At 41.9% G+C, this 19,757-nt stretch overlaps 1 protein-coding gene across 1 annotated transcript in view; it reads right to left on the bottom strand.

The window, feature by feature from the left end:
- GRHL2 (grainyhead like transcription factor 2) overlaps positions 1-19,757 on the bottom strand; it is a 114,206-nt gene that overhangs the window by 51,857 nt on the left and 42,592 nt on the right. The window contains exon 8 of the mRNA XM_029923776.1: positions 8,371-8,465. Within this exon, the coding sequence (XP_029779636.1) occupies positions 8,371-8,465 (95 nt within the window). The remainder of the gene's footprint in view (positions 1-8,370; positions 8,466-19,757) is intronic.

Below are 19,757 nucleotides of genomic sequence, written 5' to 3'. Positions count from 1 at the left end.
TGTGTGTGTGTGTGTGTGTGTGTGTGTGTGTGTGAGAGAGAGAGACAGAGACAGAGACAGAGACAGAGACAGAGAGAGAGAGAGAAGATAAAAGAAATCTGGCAAAATATTAATAATGAGTCAATCTCAGTCAAGGGGATGTGGCAATAATTGTATTCTCCCAAATTTTCATTTGTAACTTTTTAAAAAATGTTTTTAACATTTATTCGTTCCTGAGAGAGATAGCAGGAGTGGGGAAGGGGCAGAGAGACGGAGACATAGAATCTGAAGCAGGATCTAAGCTGTCAGCACAGAGCCTGACACGGGGCTCAAACCCACTAATTGTGAAATCGTGACCCAAGCAGAAGTCAGACGCTTAAGCGACTGAGCCACCCAGGGGCCCCCATAATTGTTTTAAGTAAAAAGTTGGGGGCATTTTTAAATAAAAAGAGTTTTCACCCTTTCCAGAACTTTCCTGGCACTTTAACTCTATTTTCATAAGGATCTCTGTTATTCTTCCATTCATATTCCATTTATTTACTGCTGCATCTTACTTCTCAGCCTGGCCAAAATGTCCACTGGGAGCAGACACTCTGCCTGGCTTATCGTCCATGAGTCTCCACTGCCTGGCCTAGCGCATGACATGCAACAGGAAGCTGCTTCGAAGGAGTGACTGCCCCTTTGCCAGAGATAATGTCGAACATATTACTGTTAGATCCTCTTCACTACAAAAAGGCAGGGTAAACAGGGCACATGCATTAGACAGCCCAAGCGGGGAGTTACGGCTCTGCTCTGCGTTAGCTGTGCAACTTTAATTAAGTGAGCTAACTTCTCTGGGCTTCCAATTCTTCATCATTTAAATGAAAAATGTTATCAACTTAAGATATGAATGTTGCATAATGTATATAAAGCACCTAGCAGAGTGCCTCGTATGTAGTAATCACTGAATAAATGTGAACCTGGCTGCATGTGCGTGCCTGCGTGCACGTGCGTGCATGCACACACACAACACCATCAGTCTATCGAAATCCAAACCTGCGATTTAATTCTCTGCACGCATACACTAAGACACGCATGGAAGATACAGAGCCCAAAGCAGAACTCTGTCCAGACCATGCATCTTCCACATCCTAACAGAAGATCAGGCCTCTGATCGCTTCAGTGAGATGCTTTCCACAGATTATTCCTTCTATATATGCACCAACTCTAGCTTTAGAGCTTTTCCTACCAACCATTACCTTATAAAACTGGAACAAAGGCATGGCTTTGTTTAAGTTCAATACCAAAGACTCCAGCAAATGTTTACCTTTCCCTTTTAAAACTCCCTTCACCCACACCACGCCCCAGCAAACACATAAAAATGCCATTTGCCCTGCTTCGTAGTGTGTATCTGGACCTTTCAAGACCCCTCGCTGGAGCCTCCCCCAAATCTTTCTTTACCTTTGAGACCATGAAAGATGCCTTCTAATATGCTCTAACCTTCCATAAGATGACTTGTTTAAAACGGGGCGCTACTCAGACAAAACATCGGGATGTAACTTTCTCTTAATCAGTAATAGCTATCAATCTCATTTCATCCTAGACTGTCTTCTAAGCAGAAAGAGCTCCCCAGACAGCTGGGGCAGGGAGGGGGGGGTAGGGGAACAAACCAGGCCATGAACTCATGGGGCATCAGGAGTACGATCTTCCTTAGCCAGTACGCTGGCTTCTTTTTACATCCTGAAAATCAATATTTACATATCTTGTCTTCTCCCTTGGTATCCAGCACAGAGTTTGGCAGAAAGAGAACACAGTCCATTTAGAAACATCCCCTCAGAAGGCAAGATGTGCAAGACTACCAAGACCATAATTTTCTAAGTGCTGTGAGGGGGCCCAATAAAAACTGATTAACAATTTTAGACCAAAAGGAAGTATTGGAAGGGAGAGAGAAGGAAAGAGGCATATAATAAATTTGGGATGATTTAATGGATTCGCCATGATTTGGTGAATTTCAAGTCAGCCTTTCAATTAGTATAACCTTATTTCCAACGAAAAGAGACTGGATAGTTTGCAGTGTACAAGATGGTTAGAACACTTATATTTTTGCCAACTTAGTACTTCTTCACGGGCTCTGATCAAAGCACTGGTGTTTCCACTAGCCTGTCTGTTAAGCTACTAAAATGGAGATAATGAAGATAGAAAAGCTGTCTTTCCCATCCATTAGCAGCTGATGGAGCAAAAAGCTAATCTTGGCTTGCTGACCCCTAGCTGTACCTTGAAAAGACAGCACTGGGAAGAGAACGGGTTAACCCAGACATGAAGAAAAGGAAGCCCCCTGGAGTACATACGGACAGACTAAGTCATGTAAGTCACCGTCCGCAACAGCTCTCCTCACTTCTCACAATGTCAAGGAATTCACGACACAGGCCACACCACATGTCCTTAGGTCAAGGCAGCTGTAGGGCCATGCTGGGACATTAAACAAACTCCATTTTCTTTTATTTTTTTTTTATTTTGAGAGAGAGACAGAGAGACATGTATGAGTGGTGGAGAGGCGGAGGGAGACAGTGACAGAATCCTACACAGGCTCCACACTCAGCACCATGCCCAATGCAGGACTCGATCCCACAACCCTGGGATCATGACCTGAGCCGAAATCAAGAGTAAGACGCTCAAACAACTGAGGCACCCCTCCATTTTCTTTTTTAAGAATGGGTTTACAAATACAGGGCATAACGTTTTATTCCCAACTTCCGTTTTGATTTTCCAGCTCAACCAGCCGACTCATGTCAGCATATCCATGTTTCCATCCCTCAGACTGGGTCTCAATTCTCATATAATATCCGCTTGGGATCAGAGCAAATTCAGATATAAATGTAATAAATAAAAGGCACAAACATTCAGGGAAATAGGGCTCAGAAGAAATATCAACATGCATCCCCTCACCTTGAATTTCCTTCCTTACACTTTCAAAAATTACATACATACATACATCTCTTCCATAAATCCGACACATTCAAAGCATCCAAAGGGACCCTGAAGCCAAGGAATATATCTCTAAAATGAATATTGCTTATGTGTAAATATTTACTTGGAATTTACTAGATTGGTAAATGCAGGCTTTCGTTTATTGGATTTCTTAAGTTGCACACATAAAGCTAAAAGCCAATGTGTACCTCCTGTAACCTTTATTTTCTCTAATGATAATCATCATTCTTGCATTGAATTTTTTTTCATGTTGTGCTTCTTGCATGGTATTGCCAAAAAGAGAAAAGAATAGTCTTCACGGTTCAGAACAGTGTTAGAACACTGTTACATAGCAGAAACAAAAGGGTACAAGAAAAGTGTACGAAAATAATGCAGATGAAGATGAAAATGAAATTCAGGACACCAAGGAAAGCAGCTGGAGAGAGTCGGGGAGTACAAATGTGTATCGCTGTGGCGAAGAAAACCCTGGAACGTCTCAGGGTTACATTACAAAGCATGCACCGATCTTTAAGTAACACAAAGCTCGTGATTGTGCAAATGAGATCGCTAATGTAAGGCTAATACACACACACACACACACACACACACACATACTCAGTTGAACAGTCCTTACTCCCAGATTCATTCTAAACAATAACATGTATGATATCAAGAGAAAATATACCAGGGTAACCAAAGCCGTGGACGGAGCAGCAAACCCATCTTGTTGGTGGGCAGTAAGGAGACAGAGTGGCAAAATCATGGTGACTTGATGGAACTGCTTTGCTCAAGGAGATGGGGCTAACCATTTGTTTTCTTGTTTTCTGGGGCTGTACTCCATAAATTGCTTTGAGAAGAAAAACCACAGTATGCTTTGGTCTAAAAAAAAATGCAGATTTCCCTCTCGTGGACTCTGGACTCAGAAGGACATACGTTTAAAGTCCACCTTGTCCACTTGCCTAATCTTGCAGTGCCTGCTAGTAGGAAGTCGATATTTGGTGGCATCAGAATCTGAGATTCACAAGAAAATGATCCATGATGTCTCACAGCCTCTCTGCTCCCTGCCCTGCCCCGACCAGGTCTCAGCCCTGCCCACCCCCAATCTCAGCACAAAAATTTAACAGGGATAAAAACATATGCCTTATCTGTGTCCCTAACCCTTTCTAAAACTGCAACAACTTCCTGTCTAAAAGTTCCTCCCTGAACCCCCAAATGCAGGAAGAACATTTCTGGCAGAGTAGAAGGCTGCGCTAGCAAGTCCCCCAAGTCCTTCCTGCGACTCAGCATGGAGAGGGGGAGCCACGGGGGAGGCATCGCGCTGGAGGGCCATCCCCGCTTCTGCAAACAGAGGTGACAAGCAGCAAAGAGTAACCTAGGAGTGCCAGAACTTCCTGTTATTGAATTATAATAGATTCTTTTACAAATCAGGGATGGGAGTAGGGTAGTAGTGGGCTTATCTAACTGATTGATTATTCAGCAGTGCTGGTAATAAGGGAGGAGGAATATTTTTATTGGATCGAGATCACACCAAAAGGCTTGGATGCAGAAGGATGAAAAAAGGCTTCCTGGAAAGAAGCCTCCTTCGTTTTAGCTTATAAACCACAGACAGGATGAAGCATAGAAATACGGGAGAAAGTGCCATGGTGTGTTCTGGTAGAAAAGACACAGAAAGGAACCTTGTTTCTCGGAGTACCAAGTAGCGTCATGTAATTCTCTGGGGTCACCCGAGATGCATTTGTAGCACATGGAGGTTTCTTGAAATCACCGTGAACAGAGAAGACAGCACTGGACAAAAATAAGGGGCCCGGTTTCAAGAATCTCTTTGGAAATCTGGGAGAAAGGGGAGTCTGTAATTACGGTTTGCTGCCCTCCGGCTCTGGCGGTGATGTCATTGCTGAAGAAAGGCAGTGCTCAGTGCCAGGAATCTGAGCTCACCGCTCTCCAATAATTCAATACGGTCTTGCATGGGAATTCCTTGTCTTGGGGATTAGCGAGCAACAAATGTACTTTGTAGGTACCAATGTGTGGCTAAGGGAAGAAAGAGGAAACTGAAGCTTGGAAGGGGCAATTCACAAGGCCAGCTGTTCCGGCGCTGGGACGAGTGGCTGACTACCTGAGCCCCGTTTCAGTGCTATCACCTGTGCTCCGACCCCCCGTCGATCTCCAGTCTGTGACAGCATGGACACACCGAACCTCACCCACCCAGACACCAGCTGAGTCCTTCCCAGAGACCCCGGGACACCAGTTCGTGTGACAGGAGCTTCCAGACTGCACAGACCCTGAGGGGAAAAGAATGTCCTGTTGCAGACTCTTTCTGCTGCCCTTGTGTTGCGCAGAGGGGCACTGTGCAACAGCCAGCAAAACCGGGTCTGGGCCGAAGAGCTCTGACGGCTCTGCCAGAACCGGGCGCCAAGACGGAAAACCTGCAGTTAATCCCCAGGCCTCATCCTCACTAATAGTTTTAACACCTTCCCTGGCCTAACGTTTTCCTACAGTTAAATTGAACCATTAGAGTTTTGAATCCTTGGCTTTCTTGTGTTCGTGCTAAAGGAGAGCTAAAATATAACGTAAGGCAGCGACGAAAGAAAAAGTTGGAACTGTGCTCTCGAAAAAACTCATAAACTTTTATCATCGGGTCCTGATTATGTATGTATATGTGGTAAGACTACCAAATACCAGGCTGTTAAATTTTTTTAATGAATGCCCTGAACCTTAAATGTCCACGTAAAACCTCTTCTTTAACACAGTTATCGTAGGAAAACATATGGTTTTCTCAAATGCTGCTGCTGTGGCTCAAAACGCACTTGTAAGGTCTCTTCTGACATTGCTGTCCTTAAAGCCAGTCGTGCGCAAGAGGAATCTCATTTTCAACCAGGAAGTGGTATTATCAAACTTGTTGATACGTATTGAGATTTGGACCCAGGTGATCTCTGATATTTTCTTTAATGTTTATTTATTTTTGAGAGAGAGAGAGACAGAGACCAAGACAAAGAGACAGAGTGGGAGTGGGGGAGGGGCAGAGAGAGAGGGAGACACAGAATCCAAAGCAGGCTCCAGGCTCGGAGCTGTCAGCACCAAGCTCAATGTGAGGTCGAACTCAAAAACGTGAGATCATGACCTGAGCTGAAGTAGGTCAGTTGCCCTGCTGCCAAATGTCAGTTCAACCCAAAATGAACTACCTTGCTGGTTCACCACAGGGCCTCATCATTTAAGCTCACCTCTGAGGACGCATTTTCTTTTTTTTAAATTTTTTTTAATGTTTTATTTATTTTTGAGAGAGAGAGAGACAGCGTGAGCAGGGGAGGGTCAGAAAGAGATGGAGACACAGAATCCGAAGACAGGCTCCAGGCTCTGTGCTAACAGCTCAAACCTACGAACTGCGAGATCATGACCTGAGCCGAAGCCGGACCCTCTACCGACTAAGCCAGTTAGGCGCCCCATGGTGAGGCATTTTCTTTAAAGGATCCCTACTGACACATTCACCTGCTGACACTCATTATCACAGGCGGCCTGACGATGAAAACTAGGGCTATGATCACGGTGCACACTTGTAGCTTGCTTTACACTGACAAGGCCCTTTCTTTCTTTCTTTTTTTTTTTTTTAATGTCTAATCATTTATTTTGAGCAGGGGAGGGGGTAGAGAGAGAGAGGGAGAGAGAGAATCCCAAACAGGCTCTGTGATGTCAGCACAGACCCCAATGCAGGGCTCAATCTCACAAACCTTGAGATCATGACCTGAGCTGAAATCAAGTCTCAAGAGTCGGACGCCAACTGACCGAGCCATTCAGGCACCCATGACAAGGCACTTTCAATGATAGGAACCCTTGTCTTCCTGATCCCTAAGCTCCCTATATAGTTGGCCTGCCTCTCACCCCTCCCACCATCGGGGGGGAATTTGTTCCCTTGTGGTCTCTCCCTGAGCCCTGGATCTTCCCGCAGCATAATCCCAGCACAGAAGTCACTGGAAAAGTACTCTTGTGTTTGTATGTGGGAGGGAACTGAGGCCCAGGGTGGGCAGATGACTCACCTAGGACTTGAACCCCCATCCCATGGTGCCTTTGCACAGATGGCTTTTCATTATCTAGCCCAGTAATCTAGTCACTGCAGGCATGAAGCATGAATGGGGAGGACAAGATTTGAGCAAGGAACTTTAAATGGAGGCGGAGTGAACCTAGAAGACAAGCTTTCCCTACAGTTCTGTGTGGGACCTGACCTCCCATCCACTCATTGCAAGGCCTACTTCCTTCCCTTGGATGCACTGAGCCTCTGGAACATTCTCCAGCCTGTTCTGGCACTCCATTGCTGCTTACCCATTTGGTCGCCTTTCTTGGGCCTAAAGCCAATTTCATTTACATGGTTTCATACCTGAGTGAAATGAGACACTGAGCACTTCATCTTGTCCATAACTCATGCCCACAAACTCTCATCCAGTTTCCTTCCTCACCCAGCTTTCCCCTGCTCTAAGACAATAAAGCATTGAAGGGAACTGTTTACATTGACCTTTTCATTAGTTTGAAGACAAGAGTGTTCTAACACTCTCCTAAATGGTACATAACTGAGGCAGAAAACAAGCTTAGGTTTCATCTGGAACCTTCTCTTGAGTACAAAAGAAGGATTAAAGATCAGAAGCTGAAGGACACAGAAAGAAGAGTGAACATAAGCAGTCTGCAGTTTTCATAAAATCAAAGAGACTCGAAGTCTGGAAAACAGGTCTGCGTATCCACGAGTCATACTTTTTTTACCCAAATCAGGGCAGTGATGGACACCTATCCTCAGGGTGCAACTTGCTGGAGATTTTACTGTCGCCCTTCCTAACCATACTGGCACCAGGAAAAAAAGACAAGTCGAAGCAGTCAGCACTGAAGACAAGGTTCAATTCATGGTGCTGGCTCTGCTGCAGGGGGTGAAGGTCAGAGACCCCTAGTCCTGCTTTCTGTACCTCTCCCTCAAGCGGGGTCTGCCTGGACAGTCATGGGGCCAGAAGGCCTACCCAGGTGCTTACCTATGCAGACATGACTCTGCACACTTTCCTGCCACTTAGGAAGGCAGCAGCCAGGGCTCATTGCAGGAATCTGCAGTGTAGGTGGACAAGGTTTTCTGACCAAACCTTGCCAGGACCACGTGCTAAAATAAAGCCCAGGGAGCTGGAGGACCAGTGAGGGATGTGCAGCCTGGCCCGTCCCACAGGAGGCCACAGAGAAACACACCCATTTCCTTTTCTCCTTTACCCTCCAAAAGGCAGTTTAACTGCACGTTACTGAAAGTGTGTAACTACTAAAGAAAGACAACAGGTTCATTTCTTTTTCTTTTTTTTTTCTTTTCTGGCTTGGATTAACAGATCTTTCCCTACTTATAGAGGCTGTTGTAAAAGAGTCAACCACAGGGAATGGTGACCATGGTTTAAAAGGCACGAGAAATGAATCAACAGCTACTTTTTCACTCACCTTTGCCTCTTCATTCACGTCCCAGGTGAAGGAAACCGCGTTGTATGCAATCTCCTCGATGTTTCCAATCGTATTAAAGCTCTCCTTGTAATCAGCTGTCACGTTAAAAAAGAAAAAGGTTTTAAGAGTATAAGAGTTACTTGGTGACATTTTCCAATGAGGAGACTTAACTTTGCCTACTCTTCTGCCTATCTCTTAGCAACAGTTAAGGATTTGTGCTTGCTGATATTCTTTTACTAATATTTACTCTACGAGAATGTTCCTCTATTAGGAGCGTAAATCTAGGGGAAGCGACGTTCCTAAGAGATTTGTTTACTGGTTTCATTTTTTGTGTGGTTTATACAATTATTAATCTTTTGTCCTCCTGAGTCCCTGCTCACCTATGCACTCCCTCACCTATTCACATGCCTGCAGCTTGGTTGTGCTGGAAGGTGTCAGAGTGCGTGGGGACAGTTTTATGGAGCAGAATATGCTGGTTATCGGCCAGGCAGTGTCCGCGGGAACGCAGAGAAGAGAGCCCAGGAGAGCGCAAGGAAACATTTTTTTTTTACTTCTTTTTGGATTTAGGTACAGAGTTGAGCTAATCATACTCAGCTCACTGTTACCACTTGTCCATTTAAGGCCTTCTCTTCTTTTATTTCTTTGTTCATGTAAATATTAATGTATTCATTTTTCTCCCCAGTATCCTCTCCCACAAACACAACAGCCATCGTTGTGTTTGCTATGTGTGCTTAGGAAACACGTTGGGTTGATTTGTCCGTGTGCATAGCTCTTATTTTCAGAAGTTGGGTTGTACTATGGCTAGAGTTGCCAGACCTAGCAATTATTTGGGATATACTTATCCTGACGAAGAATCTGTTGCTTGCCAGTAATTCAAATTTAACTGGGCACCCTATATTTTTATCCAGCAACCGTAGCTAGCAACCTCTTCAGACCTCTAACCCCACCGCTGGTGGCATGCCTATTTCTAACAGCAGCTACAGAGAATTCTGTGGTAACCAGCGCCACTATCGACTTACCCCCCCCCTCCCCAGATATGGACCCTTCGGTGGTCTCCAGCTTTCTGGGACACAGACTACACTGCAACTAAAGTCCTTATAGCCATGGTCTCCACCGTCACTGTCGTACTTGGCATTAAGGTCTGGACAAGATCTTTCTACTTTTTTGTCTGTTTGTTTAATTTTTATGTTTATTTTTGAAATAGTAAGAAAGAGAAAGAGAGAGAGAGAGGGAAACAGGGAATCCCAGGAAGGCTCCACACTGTCAGTCCTGAGCCTGAAGTCTGATGCAGGGCTGGAACCCATGAAACGTGAGATCAGGACCCAAGAAAAAATCAACAAACAGTCAGGCACTCAACCAACTGAGGCATCCAAGAGCCCCAATACCCCTAGTTTTAATCCTCACTGCCACCTTAGTGTTTTAGCGTTATGCTTCCCATCTGGATGTCCCCCCTACTTTTGGCCTACTTTGATTCTGTACTGAATAAACATCGGCCGTGTCCTGCCTGGCTGGCAACATGGTCCACAGCCCATCTGCTTTCCTCTGAGGTCTGGAGAGTTCAAAATGTGGTCACCTAATCACAAATCTTTCTCTTAAAGCTCCCATCGTGACTTTTCTAAAATAAAAGTCAGATCATGTGCTTTTTATAATTTTTCTCAAGACTAAAACTTACACCATGACCTATCATGTCCTTCATAATCAGGCCTGGACAACTCTCTGTGCCCTCACACTCCAGGCCCACAGTGGGGGCAGGGGAAGATTCACTTCTAATGATACTGGATGTCTTTTTGTTTATAAAATCTTTCTAGGGGTGCTTGCCTGGCCCAGTCGGTTAAGCATCCGACTTTGGCTCCCGTCATGATCTCACAGTTTGTGGGTTCAAGCCCTGTGTCAGGCTCTGCGCTAACAGCTCAGAGCCTGGAGCCTGCTGCGGATTCTGTGTCTCCCTCTTTCTCTGCCCCTCCCCCACTCACACTCTGTCAGTTCCCCACTCTCAAAAATAAACAAACATTAAAAAAATTTTTTTCAGATAAATAAATAAATAAAATCTTTCTGAATATTTTTCTTGCTGCGCTAGGACAGGAGCTGGGTGTTATGATGGACCCCCCAGGATGTGGGGGGTTGCCTACAAAATCGGACATGGTTCTGCCCAAAGGGTCATCTCTTCAACCTGTGTCCTTCTAAGTTGCTGTGTCACTCCAGGGCTGGTGGCTTCTAGAGACTTAAACAGGCTGTGTTCATGCTGTGACATTTTGAAGTCTGCATTCCTAACATTCACATATCCGATCATTTTTATCCATTTCCTCCTCATTTATTGTAAAATCCAAGTTCATGTGATCCTTTATCAAGATTTTCACCACTTCCTTACAGTCCACCGTGCTTGTGTGAATCGGGTGGAAAGAAGCGGTAGGTTCTGTTTGCTTTTTCTATCCATGATATAAATAATAAAACAAAGTCCATAATGACAATAAGTCTGTATTAATCCATAATAAAATAAAGTCAGTTTGATTTGGTGTTCTCTTTATTACCTGGACCTGGATGGAGGGTTAATCACAGAAGAACCTACTTTTTAATGTGCTCTCTAGAATGGTCCTCCAGACCCATTCTCTAGGATGCATTGTGCCAATCTGGATTCCTCTAGAATCCTATTGCCCCTTTTTCTCACCAAATTTCCACCTTTTTTGGGCCAATCCAATGGGTACAAACTGGTTTCCCGTCAACGTAATATTTGCATTTCTTCTTCCACTTGTGAGTTTAAGCATTTCTTCACATCCAGGATAGCTAAACAGGTGTCTGCTTATATAAACTGCTGCTCATGGCCTTTATCCCTGTTTCTATTGGTTCCCCCAGGGAAACTTTAAAGCAAAACTATGTATCTTTACATTTTGTATTATTATTATTGTTATTATTATTATTGAGAGAGAGACAGAGACCACACACACAAGCCTGAGTGGGGGAGGGGCAGAAGGAAAAAGAGACTCTCAAGCAGGTTCCATACCCAGCTTAGAACCTGACTCAGGGCTTGATTTCAAGTCTATGAGATCATAATCTGAGCTGAAAGCAAAAGCTGGATGCTTAATTGACTGAACCACCCAGGCGCCCCATATTTACATTTTAAATAAAGTATACACACTTTAATACAAAAGCATGGTATTCACCATAAAGACCACAAGCTACTCCACAACCACAAAAAACACATCCATGTATATATTTCCTGTTTCCTACCTCAGCCTCTATCTCCCTTTCTTCAAAATATGTAAATATTTTACACAATATTGTAACAATTATCTTTAATTTGCTTTTCCCCCTTAATACTTTTTCAGCATCTTTCCATGTCTATAAATAAACTTGTGGAAAATACTTGTAGTTGACAAATACTATTATACTGAATTTTTAAAAGTGCCATAACTTTATTTTGCTCTTGTTGGTCACTTAAATGATGTCCAATACTTTCTTACCATAAATAGTATTTCATTTAATTAATTATATTTATGGCTAAATATTCACATATACTTCATTTTTTCCTTAAGATATATTCTCAGAAGTGAAATTAACAGGCCAAAGGCAAATATATGTTTTTTAAAGCTTATTTATTTTTGAGAAACATAGAGAGCCCAAGGAACAGAAAGAGAAGGAGACACGGAATCAGCACAGAGCCTGACACGGGGCTCAAACCCACAGACCATGAGATCATGACCTGAGCCGAAGCTGGACACTTAACTGATTAAGCCACCCAGGCAGCCTAAAGGCAAATATATTTTTAAGGCTTTTAGTTCATTTTTTTCAAATTGCTCCTGGAAAGTTGAAAAAATTCATATTCACAGTAACAGTGTATGAGTTCCTGTTTTCTCAAAAGTTTCTTTCCAAAATGATATGCAAAACATGTTAACTCGTTATTTTACTTTGCAATTCCCTCACTGCAAAAGCGGTAGAATAGGCTTTCATTTACTGTCTGGCTTGCTGTGTTTTTTTTTATATTCTTTCTCTTTGTTTTTAAAATGTATTCATTTATGACAACAGGTTCTTGTTCTACCTTTTGCTCAGTTTTCTCTTAGGGTATTCAAACTGTCTTACTGATTTTAAAGTTAGTATTTAAAGCTAAGAGAAAAATAGAAAGCAAAGGGAAACAATTTTCATATCCTACAGATTTAGAAGAAGGCTTTATGGCTTTAATTGGGATGATTTTAAATGCAAACCTGTGCTTTCAGCAGACCAGCCAATCTCTTAAATTTGTGAAGGGGGAAGTAGACTGCTAAATTTAAAGAAAGTGAGTTCCTGAATTCTTCCTAACGATTTGTTTTAAAACACAATCTTGCAATTTTGTTTTGAAGTTTTTGATAAGCATTTTTTAACAACTTTAGGTGAACTCTGATGTGTAAATACCAAATGTCATATTTAGAAATGTAGACAAAACAAAGCAGTTTGGTCAAACACTTTGACCAAGGATTTTATTTTTTTTTAATGTTTTATTTATTTTTTATACAGAGAGAGACAGAGTATGAGAGGGGGAAGGGCAGAGAGAGAAGGAGACACAGAACTGGAAGCAGGCTCCAGGCTCTGAGCTAGCTGTCAGCACAGAGCCTGACGCGGGGCTCGAACCCACGAATGTGAGATCTGACCTGAGCCGAGGTCGGAAGTTTAACCGACTGAGCCACCCAGGCGCCCCTGACCAAGGATTTTAAATACAAGTGCAATACAAATACAATGCTCTCTGCATCCCCTAGTCATGCACAAGGCCTCTGTCAGTTTCTATCATATTCACTTCATCAATAAATAAATATATTGAACAAATATGTACTGCGTGTCCACAGCGTGCCAGGCAGTGTCCTCACACTCGGGAGATAGCAAGAAACAAGATTAGGTCCCTGATCATGTGGCTTTTATAGTCCAGAAGGAGAGAATATAAATAAGTAGACAAATAACTGAACAACACAATTACATTTAGTATGCTTTTTTATGCCAATAACAAAAACCAGGAACACTGGGAAGGCGACTTTCTACTGAGTGGTTAATTACCTTGTTTATTTCCTTCATACCATGTGCCAATATTTTATTTATCTGTTTACTTATTTATTATCCACATTTCCCATTTGCTATTTGTTCTCTGAGAGCAAAAAACTTATCTTAAACACCGATATTTTTCAGTGCTTAACATCATACTCCCTAAATTTATTTAATGGGGTAAGTGAATTAATGAATGTATCTACAAGCATTTGAAACCTTATATACAACTGAGACTAATCTCACACCTTCCTCTTTAACCTTATTCAACGTAAGAAATGTCTGTTCCTCTTTAGTCTCTCGCTGTTCCTACAGATGGTAAAATAGCTCTGCTATCGTTTGTGACTATGCAAGTTTTCTAAGACTAAGCAGCTTACGCTCATTGGTGTTGGTTTGTCCACATGCTTTTTTGGTCCAATGAATAAAATGCTAATAGCTATATTTCCCATTTCTGAAAACTGTGTTACTGTTGTTTGCTTAAGGGTTCATGACTCAGAGTATATGAACAGAAACTCAGCAACCTGTTGGTAAGCCTTCCTTATTTCCTCATGAAAGCTTCTTAAACCCAAATTTTGCCAATGTTGATAGTTTCAACTAGTAAAAGGTACTGTAAATGAGCTGGCGTAATTAGCTTAGTTTCCTGCCATAACACAGTACCACAAAGTCGGTAGTTTAAAACAACAGATATTTATCCTCTGGAGGCCAGACTCCCCAAACAAGGTGTTGGCAGGGCTGGTTCCTTCTGGAGACTCCTCCTAGCTTGTGGTGGTGGCTGGCAATGCTTAGCGTCCCTTGACTTATAGACACATCCCTCTAATCTCTGCCTCTATCTTCACATGGTGTTCTCTTCTGTGTCTCTGTGTCTCTTCTCTTCCCTTCTAAGGACTTGTCATTGGATTTAGGGCTCACCCTAATCCAGGATGATCTCATCTTGAGAACCTTAACTGAATGACATCTGTAAAAAACTTGTTCCCAAAGAAGGTCCTATTTATAGTTTCTGGGAGTTAGGACATGGACAGAGCATTATCTGAAGATCAGTAACCCACCTCCTGCACCTGGGGTTCCTTTCTATGATTACAAGTTACGTGGTTTGAGCATATGGCTTGTTCTTGCATGATGGCCACCAGAGCTGAAAAGCAGTCGACCCACTCAAAAAAAAAAAAAAATGATATACACTTGATTTTGAACATATCACATTTTGAATGTATGTTTTTTTTTCCCTAAAAGAAGACAAGGCAGCATAAAAGGTACACGTTTTGTACCCTGGGTAGTAAATATCTATAGATTACTAACTAACATCTATTTAGGAAAAAATGAGAATATAAATAGGAAAATGGCTTAGATACTTCCAAAAGTCAGCACATTGAGACAAAATTATAAATGGCTGAAATATATTTCTAAGAAAAATTATGCTAATTTAACCTGAATTTTAAAGGTAGCTCTTACTCCCCTCCCCCCCAAGTAGGCTTCATGCCCAGCCTGGAGCCCAACGTGGGAAGACCTGCGCTGAGATCAAGAGCTGACTGAGCCACACTTAACCGACTGAGCCACCCAGGTGGCCCTACAGGTAGTTCTAATTAATCTCAATAATTTATACACAAAAGAATAACCCTAAAATACACAACTAACCTGAAGCATAAAAAGAATAAAACCATGAAAGAAAGGCAGTCTATCAAATGAAGTAAGAATGAAGTTGATATCATTGTTAATGTCATGCTGCTGGTGATAGTCAAACTTTCCACGGTCCACTCTAAGGCTGTCCTTAAAATGTCAGAGTGGAACGTATGGGAATGCACAGCCATATACATTCTCTAGGACCTGTAGGATGCTCCCCAAAGATGCAGAGTGAATATTTCTGGTTTCCCAAAGCTTAAAGGCTTGTACGGGTGTTCTATAACAGGGCCTCACAAATGTTAGGGTGCACCAGAATGACCTGCAGTGCTTTGGTAAAATGTAGATATCCAGGCCCACTCCCAGAGATTATGATTCAGTCGGTCTGGGATGTGACAAAGAATGTGCCTTTCTAATAAGCTCCCACCAAATGGGGCTGAGGCTGCTGGTTTGGGGTCTACACTGCGGGTAGCACTGTTCTGTGGCAAATTGAAATGACTGACTCCTTTGGGTGCACCTGAATCAGTCCACATATAAATCTTAGAAAAAGTGACATCTGTCATTGGGGTCCTACATCAACTATCGATGAGATCCATGTGACAAAGATTTCCCCTTGAGTGGATAAGAACCATACATATAGGAGAACCAAGCAATTACCTCCATGGTGAGATCTGAGTAGCACCTGCTCTGAGATAGAACCCCACCCTGAAATGCGCATTCCTTTGGGTAAGGATACTGTCATCTCGTGACATTAAAATGCAAATACTCTTGGGATAATAATAACCGCCATAAACCAAGAGCTTCCTGAGTGCCAAGCATGCGCCAAGTCTTTTACCAACACAACCTCCTCTAATCCCCACAACCACTCTGTGAGGTGGGTATTAGCATCCTCCTCCTACAGAGAAGTTTAAGTGGCTCGTAGATCACATGGCTGGTAAGAGGCCAACTGTGATTTGAATCTGAGTCTGTCCATTGCTAAAAACCATACGATTAATCACTGCCTATATTTATCCTGCAAATTACACAGTAAGTTGTCACAGATATTAATATCTTGTGGGGAAAAATCACAGCACAGCCTACATGGCAACTAGCTGGTAGAGAAGCATTTGGGGAAGTTCCATGAAGCAGAGACCACTGCAAATTCCTCAACTAAGCAGGGCCGGGTTGAGTGCTGGAGTGGCGAGAAAGCAAAGAAAGCATCTCCATATCCCAAAGGCACCATGAAGACAGAAAGAAAAGTTCAACAGTTAGCCCTTCCGAGAAAACAAGAAGTTTGAGGAAGAAAAATGGCCAACTCCAGTGTTTTGCCGAAGTCTGAGCATGGGCAGATGAGCTGTGCTTTTCATATAAATTTCTGGCAAGTTACATTCTGTGGAGAAATTATGGGATTCAATTCTATTTTAATTGTTGTGGAAAGTATGATGGTGAATCCCTTTTGCTGTCTTATTCTTTTATGTTTTGCCTATCATCGGCAGTCTGTTAATCAGTTTTTAGACTCAGACTTTTGTAGGCTGAGTTTTCTTCAAACTGTATGTGTAAGCGTGATTCTGGAATGCCGTCAAAGGAACTGTTAATTCCCTCACCTTAATTAAGCTTCACGTGCTTGGTAAATTATAACTATCCTTTTTAATTATTTTTTGTATATATATTGTTGGAGATTAAAAGGAATGGTATAATTAATATAAAAATTGCTTCTCTTCCGAAAGGTGTGGATTCTGTCTGGGCTAGTGTAATAATGAGCCCTGGAATGCTGAAAATGGCTGAGGGCATTATTGCCAATTCTGTGTGCATACCCTGCAGTCTAAGAAGAGGTTGTTTGTTTAAAAAAAAAAAGCTTGGGGCGCCTGGGTGGCTCAGTCAGTTGAGCGTCTGACTCTTGACTTCAGCTGAGGTCATGATCTCATGGTTGTGATATATTGAGCCCTGCGTTGATCTGGGCATGGAGACTATTTAAAATTCTCTTTCTCTCTCCCCCTACCACTCGTGCTCTGTCTCTCTCAAAAAAAAAATAAAAAAGATAAAGACCATACAAGGAGTCAACTTATGTGGCTGTGTCCACAGCATAGGAATAAAGGACATTGTGGGTGGAGACACACAGACCCAAGTTTAATTTCTGTCCTCTTCTCAAAAAGCCCCGTGACATTGAGTAAGTTAGAGAACTTCTCTGAACGTGTGTTGTCTCATCTACAAAAGGGAGACAATCTCTAACAGACCCTTCAGTGGGTGAGGGGAACAACAGTGGCCCCTCCGTCCCCCATCCACCTGTCCTCAAACATGTGCTTCCCTCTGTCTGCGAAGACCACATAGAACCAGCTCAAATTACGGAAACACTTGAGGGTCATTCTAGAAGTATTCACTCTGACTTAAAATAGGTAGAATAAATAAACCCTAGTCCAAGCAGGTTTTGAGATTTTTTTTTGTTTTTCAAAATCAAAGTAGCAGCTTCTTAAAGCCAGGATGACTCATAAGAACGCGAATGAGTTCATTATATCCATTACCATGCTTCTCCCTAGTCAGAGGGAACTTGGCTCTCCTTAAGTGTGTTGACACTTGAGCTGGTTTTTAGAGGCTTTAAATGTATTTCCATCATTTGGTCCTGGCCCCTGAGTAAATAATAGGACCAGCCACCAGTTCTGAGAGCCAAGTGTATTCTAAATATACATACTTCCCAAACATTATCTCATACAATTCTGGCCAGTAGCTTTTTAAATTATCCTTACTGTGTAAAATAGGAAATAGGCAAAAGTGTTAAGTACCTCCCATCCCAGATAATCACTTAGTTTTTAAGTGGCCAAGTTGGGATTGGAACCTAAGAAATTGTTTACATACATAGCCAGAGTCCTCTGATTTCTGTGACGTACATACAACCTTTCAAATGAGCACCTTTCCATACATAACCTAGTACAATGGCTGAAATTATAAAGACATAATTTGTAACTTAAAGGATGCGACCAATATAGAGTGACTTTGATATTAAAGCTCAATGTAAATATTTTTCCTGTTTACTCTTCATGGCTGATTACATTACCTTCACACACATCATTTAAGGGGGAATCTTTCTTGGAATTCTCTTTTTTCTTGGGATTCTCTCCTAATATTTTATTTGTGTTTGATTCACCTTACTGTTTCTAGCAGAAGAATTTATAAGCCAATGTTCTAGTTTTCAATTGTAGTGGCAATAAACTTATAATAAGAAAAGCATTTTACACGGTAACCTGTGTTCCATGTATGCTAGGGTTTATTCTGATTTCAGTTTTTCAAAGAGTGCTGGTCTTGGTCTGTAAACATGATTTCAAACTGAGAAAAAGTCATACCCTTTGTGTAGACATAAAAACACATCTGCATATAAAATATATATGCATCATGGCTTCTAGCTCTGAATTTAAATAAACTTGGATGGGCTTAAAATTAAGCTCTTCTCCTTAGTCTGTGTTATTCAGTGAGATTTAGATTCAGTCTATTTTTTCATCAAAATATTTCATCTCTTGAAAATTAGTGCCCAGTACTTTCTGACATTTTGATTAATGAATGAAGACATGTATAGTGCTTTGGTAAATAATTCATTATTGTATACTGCATGAACTATTCATGTTTAACTTTAGGCTTCCATTCTTCATCTTATTACTTAATTTACTAACACTTTTAGGGGTGGGTGTGGAACAAGATGTTATAGGCATACAGGGTAAGAAGGTACTGCCCACAATAGCCAATCTGCTGTAACCATCTCAGACCTACACATGGGGCTCCCGTGTCCTGCACAGCAGCCCCCAGCATTTTCCCACCCTAGAGGATACCTCCAGACACTGTTACCATCCCAGTTAAACCAACTCTGATTCAAAAAAGAGAACTAAACTCTTTCTCAGATGATGGTGCTTTATCATTAGTAAGAGACTGAGACTTGCCATTCCACAGGAAGACATTCCAGTCTCTCTCAAAGACCCATTCTAGGGTCTAGCAGCCTGCAGTGTCGGATATAAGCTTCAAATACATACGATTGTACTTTTGAATTGCAGATGGAAAACATTCAAACAAAAGAAATGACTTTTTGGTAACTGGTGGCGTAGGACACAGACGCATTACAAGAACTACAACTCCTCACATGGATTATCTTTTGCTAAATTGGAACCACAAACCCAATTCCTAGAGCTGCTCAAGTTCCACTGAGATTAATCTCCATTAAAAAATTCTTTTTTAATTCCAGTGTAGTTAACATACAGTGTTATATTAGTTTCAAGTGTACAATATGGTGACTCAACAGTTCCATATGTTACTAGTGCTCAACAAGGTAAGTGTGCTCTTCATGTCCACCCATTTCATCCACCCTCCACCCACCTTGCCTCTGGGAATTAGCTGTTTGTTCTCAATAGTTAAGAGTCTGTTTTTTGATTTTTCACTTTTCTTTCCTCTGTTTGTTTTGTTTCTTAAATTTCAGTGAATTTGATTTGAGTGAAATCATATGGTATTTGTCTTTCTCTCGCTGGCTTATTTTGCTCTAGATTCATCCACGTTGCTGCAAATGGCAAGATTTCATTCTTTTTTATGGCTGAGTAATATCCTATTGCATATATGTGTGTGTGTGCCGCATCTTCTTTATTCATTCATCTATCAATTGACAATTGAGCTGCTTCCATAATTTGGCTATTGTAAATAATGCTGCAATAAACATGGGAGCGCATATATCCTTTTGAATTAGTGTTCTCGTATGCTTTGGGTAAATACCCAATAGTTTGATTATTGGATCATGGCGTAGTTCCATTTTTAATTTTCTGGCAAAC

The sequence above is a fragment of the Suricata suricatta genome, chromosome 15 (genome assembly GCF_006229205.1).
Source record: "Suricata suricatta isolate VVHF042 chromosome 15, meerkat_22Aug2017_6uvM2_HiC, whole genome shotgun sequence".
NCBI lineage: Eukaryota > Metazoa > Chordata > Mammalia > Carnivora > Herpestidae > Suricata > Suricata suricatta.
Note: the sequence above shows the minus strand (reverse complement) of the source record. Positions and strands in the feature narration are given on the sequence as shown.